General features: G+C 46.6%; 1 protein-coding gene across 1 annotated transcript; it reads right to left on the bottom strand.

The window, feature by feature from the left end:
• Nucleotides 1-5,766: 5,766 nt before the first annotated feature.
• LOC122406341 (uncharacterized) lies at nt 5,767-9,606 on the bottom strand. The gene is made up of 3 exons (XM_043411739.1): nt 9,128-9,606; nt 8,437-8,875; nt 5,767-8,346 (listed from the first exon to the last, which is right to left on the bottom strand). The coding sequence occupies exons 1-3, from the start codon at nt 9,604-9,606 to the stop codon at nt 5,767-5,769; spliced, it is 3,498 nt and encodes a 1,165-aa protein (XP_043267674.1).
• Nucleotides 9,607-9,905: the final 299 nt, after the last annotated feature.

Below are 9,905 nucleotides of genomic sequence, written 5' to 3' on the forward strand. Positions count from 1 at the left end.
TGAGGACATTTATACGAAATAAGAAAATTCTGTAAGATATACGAAATAAGAAAATTCTGTAAGAGAGGAATTTTCCTCAAAAACTTGTACATTTGTAATTGATGTAAAATAACATTTTTTGTGAATCTCTGTCATTCTTTTTCCTTCGAATCTGCTGTTCGTGGGGGAAAGGTCGTTAAAATAAACCAGACTTTGAATTTTTCTTCTTTACTGTTTACAAATCATCCTTACTTCCCAACTATTGTGTGTATTGTCGAAACCTAGCCATTTCACAAACAACTGACTGCCACGCTTCTTCAACACTTTTTCAATTAGATATATGTCGGGATTTTTTGCTCGAAGCAGCTCAAGCTCGTAGAAACCACCTGCGATGGGCTCCTCTTGATAATCTTTTATATTATAAGTAACTGGATTAGTTTTTCTCACTCGATATATTGTAAAAATTTCCGTTGTCCAATTTGGCGTAAAACCTTTCTCAAATACATTCTTAAATTTACTTATGCGCACTTTATCGCCAATTTTGAATTTCATTCGTTTAATATCGAACTCAGATTTTCTTTTGAACACGGTATGCAATAGTTGCGCCTCATTCGCAGCGTTCACATCTTTTGGTTTCATCTTTATCGTATGATGCTGTGTAGCATTATATTTCTCAATTAAGGTTTCGAGAATATCAATCCATTTCCAGCTTCCGCGAAAACTAAATTGAATCCACATTTTATTCTTGAGTGTACGATTGAAGCGCTCACAAATTGATGCTTTCAAGTTGCTAAATGTTGATTACAAATGTATATTATACTTTTTCATCAGGGCCTTAAAGTCCGTATTGTAAAATTCTTTTCCTCGATCAACGTGAAGATTTTTGGGTATGCGTCCTTTGCTGAGAATTGATTCCATTGCAGCGGTGACATCTTTTCCACTCTTACTCTTCAATGGTGCGGCCCAGGCGAATTTGGAGAATATATCGATGACGGTGAGGAGAAATTTATACTTGGAGTTGTGTTGTGCATATGCAGACATATCGACAAGATCAGCTTGCCAAGTCTCATCCAGACCGCGTATATCTACTCGTCGACGTGGCTAATTTCGTCGAGCTTGCTTGTGTAGCTCCTCTACCACCGCGGCACGCTCATTCTCTCGCAACTTTTCACTTTTTAAGCTCCGCGATTGCATTTTCCAAATCTTTCATCTCCTTCAACAGGATGGTAAGATCATCTTTTATTTGCTCCGCGATTGTACTTTCCAAATTTTTCATCTCCTTGCGTAGAGTGGCAAGATCATCTTTTACACGCTTCTCTAGAGCAGCCACATTCGATTCGCACCTTTGATTCGTTATATGAGTCACACTATGAGTTATAGAATGAATGTGTTTACTTAATGCACCGAGTGTTACAACATCTCTGGCATTTATTGGGTCGCCAACGTTTTCCAATCGTTTTTGTTCCAAATCGTAATGACCGTCTGATGTAATTTTGAATCCAGCACCTGGTTTACCCGGAGGACCTGTACCACGTCTACTCAACTTTCGTCCAAACACATCGACGCTCATGTTGGGAATGTGGATGAAAGCAAGCCCTCACATGTTAATAAATGATTTCAGCTTCACGCAATTCCTCGATAATCGATATGATTTCATTCGAATGTGATGAGTTTCCAGCAGCTTGCGATGCGAGCAATAAACGAAGACGATCCACTAGTTCATTCGGATCATCCCAATAAACATAGTCGATAGAAGTATGCTTTTGTGCTACCTTGTACTGGGGCAGAGCACCACCCTTCTTATCGTTGCTACGCAGCATGTGGGATATATAATTTTTGAATTTACTATTTTTATCCTGACGTACTGCACCCGTGCGTTTATAAAATCTTTTATGAGCATTCGTTGTAATGACAATGACAATTTTCTAATATTTCTCCAAGTCATTTGGAGTTATATATTTGAGTTCGGGCTCTTTTTTAAACAACAGTTCCACCAAGCCAATACTTTTGGGATACTTTTCATCTCCAACCACTATATGATCGAGTTCGAAATGAATTGGTGAATCACCAATCATTAATCTGTTTTGAGCGAGATTTCGTACTCGATACAAGCCATCTAATCTTGTTTTGTTATTACTACGCAGTAGACCCAAATATTCACGTATCAAATTATCAACATCTCCAGATGATTCCAAATTATCGTCATCATCATCATGATTATCATTATTTTTAGTTACGGGTACATCGACATTCTCATCAGTAATTGCATCATGCCAAATATCGTCTTTGAAAGAAATATCTTGCTACATGCTATTTTCTCGGAAATTTGGAGACTCCTCCTTCTCCTCCTCCTCCTCCTCCTCCTTCTTAACATTCATACGTTCACTCTTAATTTTCGGTTTTTTCGTATACGAAACTAGCTCCTCTAATTATTCGACAATCGGTTTAAACACATCTTGCATTCTCTGCTGAGCACTATCACGTCCACTTTTCAACATTCGATGTTTCCGTCTGATTGCATCACTTGCCCTGGCAAGTTCACTCAATACAGCCTTCTCCCTTAAAAGTTCTTTGCTCTTCATGTTGACGTATGCAAGTCAGACTCTAGACTGTCTTTAAAACTGAAAGAACAATCATTTATCATCGACGGTGAGGAAGGAATCAAATCCTCTTCTATATCTTCCAGCATTCAATTCACTCTCCTTGTCAATCGTGATGAATCCATACTTGTCCGACTTCCAACACTTTATACACATGTTTTTGAAGCACGCATAAGTCATATCACTATTCACATGGTCATTATACACATGTTTTACATTCATATCGTCTTGCTTGAATAGTACAACAAAATTTGCATTATCTCTCACAAGATGTTTCGGGATACGTGTATACGTTTGACATAGATAAAAACTGTCCACAATCTCATGTCTCCCCATGGAAAAAATTGCTCTCACATTATCCTGCTTTTCGCATGCTATATCATCAAAGATAAATATTGAGTTTGGTCGAGCTTCACTGGGGGCCACAACTTGTTCATGCTCGTTAAATGGGAAGAATTCCACTCCTTTCACGGGTTTGAGCATTTGCTCGAGAAGTCGATATTTCGGCTGTTTCAACGATTTCGAGTAGAGATAAATGTTCTCGAATCTCAAACCGTTTGGATGTATCAAGAGCGTAAGTAGAGCATTCGTTTTTCCACAATTCGATGGGCCACAAAACACGGCACGAATGCTACTAGGTAGTATGTTCCCATGACGCTTCACTTTCTTTGCATCACCTACGAGTTCATCGAAATTTATTACGGGAAGTTGACCACCTTGTTTCTTCATCTTCATCTCGCATGCTACTGATTGAAAAAATCATATAAATGCGACTTCATAATATAATACTGATCAGTCGTGTTGCGACCACCGCGTGGTAATGATTGTGCATGGCAAAGGTCTTGTCAACAGTCTAATTAGCAATCTCCCGGTGGAATTGCATCTACCAGGCTATCAATATTGTGGACCTGGCACAAAATTGGCCAAACGTCTTGCTCGTGGTGATCCAGGTATAAATCCGCTGGACGCAGCTTGCAAACAGCACGATATCGCATATTCGAAAAATCGCGACAAAGACGCGAGTCTCGGTGAAAGAGCAAGTGCTTGGGCTGTGACGAACATTATGAAGACTAAGAGGAAATTTGGATTGGGTATGAAACGCCCGAAAAGTGGTTGCCTGAAAAAGATTATCGGTACTGCGAAGAAAGCAATGATACGTAATGATGATTCTCGTAAAGTCATAATGTCTGCACTGAAAGGTGCGCGAGCTGGTGTAAAAGGCGTTAAAGTACGCACGCCTAGGATTCTACCTGTTCCTCAAAAAACCGGCGGTTTATTACCCTTCCTCGTACCCATCTTTGCCGGTCTTAGCGCTGTTGGAGCATTGTCGGGTGGCAGTGCTGCAATAGTAAAAGCTGTAAATGCTGCTTAAGCGGCTAAAAAGGAATTGGACGAACGTAAGCGCCACAATCGAACACTCGAGGCCATCGCTTTGGGTAAAGGTTTACACTTGAAACCATACAAACAGGGTTTGGGTCTTTACCTCGGGTCAAAAAACGTATAATCACGCTACCGCATCAACCACTCACTGACATCGATCTGCTAAAGTATGCGGGAGCCATGAAAATTCGTAACTTTCGCGGTGTTTTCATGCGTGACACTTTACCTGCGGACGGACCACTCGAGCAAGAATCAGCAATCGTTAATTTGGATGATAATGTGGGACCTGGTACACACTGGGTTGCTTATAAAAAATCTGGCCGAGGAGTCACATACTTTGACAGCTTTGGCAATCTTCCACCTCCACCCGAACTCATGAAATACTTTAATGTTGGTAGCATGAAATATAATTATAAAAAATATCAAGAATATGACACGATAATATGTGGACATTTATGTTTAAAATTTTTGTGTAATCAACTGAATCAGCGAGACAATTATAAACTATATAAATAAAGACTATGGAGCTATGTGTTTAGTTCTAAAGTTGCGAGCATCATGGATGATAGTTTAACCATTACCATCACTGGCACATCCTCCATACTCGAAGCACAATTTTTTCCACCCATCGAACTATCGCCCGACAAAAATTATACTCATGGACTCGTCGAGCTGCTCACGTTCAATTCAATTCCAAATATTGACATTGGTTGCAATGAATTTCATGTTGGAACGCAAGTGTTGAGCAACGGGCAGCTATGAAATTGAAGATATTGAAAAATATTTGAAAGCTCAGTTGACAAACATACAAATTCAGCTTAAGCTCAATTTCACTACGAATTATACGCTTCGTAGTGAAATTGAGTGTAATCAATCGATTGATTTTACATCGAACAATTCTATTGGACCTCTTCTGGGTTTTACATCCCGTCGATTGGAACCCAATAAAAGACACGTGTCTGATTTGCCGGTATCCATTATCAAAGTGAACGCCATCCGAGTCGAGTGTAACATAACAACTGGTGCATACATCAACGGACGAAAAGTTCACACAATTCATGAATTTTTTCCATCTGTACCGGCTGGCTATAAAATCATCGAAGTACCATCGAGTGTCATTTATCTACCAATCACAAATCGGCGAATTGATAATATATGTTTGTGCAAGGAGTCTGGTGTAGGTGGTAAACGAAGAATAAGTACGCTGGTGGTGCGAGAAAAATAGTGAGGAATTAATTGTTCCGCTGTTCTATCTTAAAGTATAGTATTTGCCCGACAATTAGTGCGATTAAGCCCGATGATGAAAATGGCGAGTTGACCCGGTGTTCGTCGAGCACGTGCGAGACGAACAAGATGGACGACCGAAGCGTGCTCGTGAGAGAAAACCCGATGATTTTTGAGATATTCCGTTAAAAATGAGTCCGAGAGAATGTTCCGTTAAATGCGCAGAGTCCGTGTAATGATTTGAACCGAAAATGAATAAGAGAACCCGAATTTGATACCGAAAAATGGTGAGAAGGTGAGATGCAGTGATTAGCCGTATTGTACGCTTCAGCGACCGGATCAAGACTGCGGCATCAATCATGGAGATCGATGATGAAACCCCGCGCACATGCGCGGTGTGCTTCCCCGGTCCCGTGCTAATTACTGCCCAGGAGGTGGCGACGCCCCCCGTGAGCGCGTGAAACGAGCACCCGGCTGCTCTAATTGCACGCGCCCAAAATGTCCGAACCCGCGAACTGGCGACGCCAGCGGCGGAGCGCGAGAGCCCGGCCCGAATTCTCTCGCGCTACCGTCGAGGCCTCGCTCAATCCTGAACATTCCGCCCGCCATCGGCAGCAGTGCTGTCGATTGATCCCGGTTGAGGCACTGGCAAGAGTGCCAGTTTGGTGATAGGCCGTGTGAGTGTGGTCGTCACCGTTTTAAGAGTAACCACCCGTGTGAGCCCGTCCTTTCCCGGATGTAGTTGTGTGACCCGTGCCCGTGGCCACTTTGTGGGTGACATATTTTCGTTCATGAGTAGAACCATAGACCCGACCCGGATGTCGTGACTCGGATGATGCCATTTTGATATAGCCTGGTGCCGTTGCAGGTATCCCGATGACCAGTGCTCCCAGTAGTATTGAACCCGTTCCTGGAGCCATTGCCACCGTGTGAGGCGACCTTGAGGCACATCCCGTAATGAGGGCTCAGGAATGGAGGTGAGTGTGTCCCCGATGAGAAAATGCCCAGGGGTGAGAACCGAATAATCATCCGGGTCATCCGACAGAGGCTCCAACGGCCGCGAGTTGAGTATGCCCTCAATTTGTGTGAGAAGAGTCGTAAATTCTTCAAACGTGAGACTGGCATCCCCAATCGTCCGCCGGAGATGATACTTGACCGATTTTACTGCGGCCTCCCATTTTCCGCCCATATGAGGTGCCCCCGGTGGGTTGAACACCCATTTAATCCCGTCAGTTGCCCCAGTGTGCTGAATGAGTTCGGATTCCCGTGTACCCGTTTTGAATAATTGTCGTAGCTCCGCTGCTGCACCCTTAAAGTTCGTTCCGCAATCACTTTGGATCGTGTGCGGAATCCCGCGTCTGCCCGTGAACCGTCTGAGTGCTGCGAGGAACCCGTCCGTGGTTAATCCTGTAACAACTTCAAGGTGCATAGCGGAGGTAGCGAAACAAACGAAAATGCACAACCAGCCTTTGTGACATTTGCTCCCACGCCCGCGCCAGCTTTTGAGTGAAACTGGCCCCGCGTAGTCGACCCCCGAGAAGAGAAACGGCCTTGCCGGCGTAACCCGTGAGATTGGCAACTGACCCATTAGTTGCTGTGCCTTGAGCGCCCGGAAGCGCGCGCATCGCACGCAACGCAAAATGTATGAGCGTACTGGCCCACGCCCGCCGATGATCCAGCAGCTCTGCCGTAGATAAGCCAAGGTGAGTTGAGTCCCGCCGTGGAGAGTGCGCTCGTGGGCATCAGCGATGAGAAGTGCCGTAAGTGGTGAGTCCCGAGGGAGAATGACTGAGTGCTTGCAATCAGGTTGTAAGGCTGAGTGCTTCAGCCGTCCTCCCACCCTGAGAATGCCTTGATGATCTATGAAGCCCGTTAATCGCGTGATCGGATGCGATTTCGGGAGAGTGTAGCCCGATGTGAGTGTTTTAAGCTCTGAAGTGAAGTATGCTCCCTGAATGGCTTTCACCCAATAAAGCCGTGAGTTCTCCAGGTCTCCCGGTGTGATGTTGGCTGAACCCGATGTACCGTCGCCCGCTCTTTTCAGGTTTGTAATCACCTTGAAGAGCCATGAGGTGATTCGCAACAACCGTGTGAGAGATGAGTATTTCAAGATGAGATCGTAAACCGGTGAGGGTGATGTTGCGAGTGAGAGTGTAAGACCTGGCCGCTCTTCGAGCGCCGCTGCGTCCCCCGTCCCGATGCGTTGAGTTGGCCAATGGAATGAGTCTTTTGCTAACCAGTGAGGTCCGTCCCACCATGATGAATGTCGCGCGAGTTGTGAGATGGTTAGCCCCCGTGATGCGCAATCCGCTGGATTGTCCCGACCCGGTGTGAATCTCCATTGGGCCCGTGGCACAAGCTCCTGTGCCAGTGATACCCGATTCCGAACAAAATCCTTCCACCGTGAAGGATGAGAAGTGACCCAAGTGAGCGTTACCATTGAGTCCGTCCATAGGTATACCCGTGAGTCATCAAGGCCCAGCACGTTTTGCACGTGGTGTGTGAGTTTAGCAAGCAGCACCGCTGCTGCGAGCTCCAACCGAGGAATTGTGAGCCGTTTGATCGGTGCGACCTTAGTCTTAGCGCAGACTAATGAGACCGTTGTTTGATTACCCGCGCCCGAAACCCGAACGTACACAGCTGCGCCCATTGCTAGTTGAGATGCATCCGAAAACGCGTGTAGTTCGACCGATGTACCCGTCGCGATGTTGAGCCACCGCGGTACCGAAACCGTCCCGATATGCGATAGTTCCTGCCGAAACGCGACCCAGGAGTTGCGAACTTCCGTTGACACGAGGTCATCCCAATTTAACTTTTCTAACCAAAGCCTTTGTAAGAGAACTTTGGCTCGAATCGTTACCGGTGAGAGAAAACCCAATGGATCGTATAATCGTGCGATCTCCGAGAGAATGATGCGTTTCGTGATCCCGTCCCCGGCTGTGTACTTGTGAACCGTGAATTTGAACACGTCCGTGTGAGGAAGCCATGCGAGACCAAGGGCTTTTGTCTCACATTCTTCAAATACCCGAGCGTTTTCCGTTGATAAGGTCGCCCCGACCGCCGTGAGAAGCTCCGGATGATTGCTCTGCCACTTGGCCAGAGGAAAGCAGCCCGCTGTACAAATCCCGATGAGTTGCTCCGCTTGCGTGATGAGATCTGCGAGCTGGTCAGCACCGCCGTAAATATCGTCCACATATCACCCCTTTGTAAGAGGGGCGACAGCTTCGGGATATTTCCCGCCCTCGTCTGTAACCAATTGATCCAGGGCCCGTCCCGCGAGGAATGGTGCTGACCGAGTACCGTAAGTGACCGTGGTGAGATGGAATGGAACGACCCGCCCGCCCTCGTCCACCCAAAAAATGCGTTGTAAGTGCCAATCACTTTCGTGAACCCGAATTTGCCGGAACATCTTAACGATGTCGGTCGCGAAGACGAAACGGTGTCGTCTGAACCACAAGAGAACGTCCGAAATATCCCACTGCAGTTTCGCGCCCGTGTGCAGAATGTCGTTAAGCGAAATTCCCGAATCTGTATTGCACGACCCGTTGAATACAACACGTAACTTTGTGGTGAGCACCCCGTGGTGCGGCAAGTAGTAAATGGGCTCGAGCGGGGCGTGATTGCCCGAGACTCGAGTCATGTGCCCCAATGATTCGTATTCCCCGAGAAACGTGTCGTAGAGGCCCTTGTAGCTTGAATCCCGATTGAGTTTGCATTGTAGTCGATGGAGACAGGAAGAAGCTGTGTGAAAAGACCCGCCCAATGTCCCCGATGCGGATTTAACCGGCAATCTGACGACGTACCGCCCGCCTGAGTCCCGTTTGTGTGTCGTCAAGAAATGAGTCTCACATTCCTGCTCGTCAGGAGTGAGGTGCGATTCGCCCGAGCCCGAGACTTCTTCCTGTACCCAAAACTGTGTGAGGAGATCCTGAAGCTACTGATACCCGTGATCCACTGCAGCGTGATGAACCAACCCGGCTGACTGTTGAGAAGAGTCCATAGGACCGAGAACGATCCACTCGAAAACCGTATTCTGTGCAATCGGTGTGCCGTGAGGCCCCCGCTTGATCTGCTCCCGAATGAGTTGCCCATAGATGTCAGCCCCGAGAATTACATCGATGGACCCTGATGAGAGAAATTCCGGGTCTGCAAGTGGAAGACCTTGCAGATGAGAAAGTGAGATGTTAGGAGGTGTAAATGAAGGGAGAGTAGGCATTAACTTTGACAAAATGTGAGCTTTTATTGAGACAATGTCCGATGAGTGCATAGACCGAAGCTTTACGCTAACCACCCCGCGCGTGTGGCCCGAATGCGTCCCGCCGATCCCGATGATCGGTATTACCGATGCTTCCCGGTGAAGCTTGAGTTGCTGCACGAGAGAAGCAGTGATGAATGTGATCTCCGCGCCCGTGTCGATCAACATTCGTACCCGGTGAGAAGCCCCGTGTGGTGTGATGAGGTTAGCTTGACCCGTTGCGAGAAGAACTGCCGGCCTGGCAGCTCCCGAGGCGGACAAAGTTAATGCCCCGTTGTCTCATGCGGAGCTTGATGAGGATGGTTCCGCCGTAGAGGCTCCCGATGCCTCGCCCGACTTGACCGAACGTGATGGTGCAGGAGTGCTCCCGTCCCGACTCCACCCGACGTGGATCATGGTGTGATGCTTCCGTTCGCACTCCTTGCACTTCGTCGTCGTCTGGCACGACGACACGTTGTGCCGACCCA

This window comes from Venturia canescens, chromosome 2, assembly GCF_019457755.1.
Source record: "Venturia canescens isolate UGA chromosome 2, ASM1945775v1, whole genome shotgun sequence".
Lineage (NCBI taxonomy): Eukaryota > Metazoa > Arthropoda > Insecta > Hymenoptera > Ichneumonidae > Venturia > Venturia canescens.

Coding starts and splice junctions, on each gene's coding strand:
- LOC122406341 (XM_043411739.1), bottom strand. CDS start 9,606: ATGTTGATCGACACGGGCGCGGAGATCACATTCATCACTGCTTCTCTC. Junction 8,876..9,127: donor CACGCTGCAGTGGATCACGG/GTATCAGTAGCT, acceptor TCGGGATTCAAG/CTACAAGGGCCTCTACGACA. Junction 8,347..8,436: donor GACGGGCCCTGGATCAATTG/GTTACAGACGAG, acceptor GGTGCTGACCAG/CTCGCAGATCTCATCACGCA.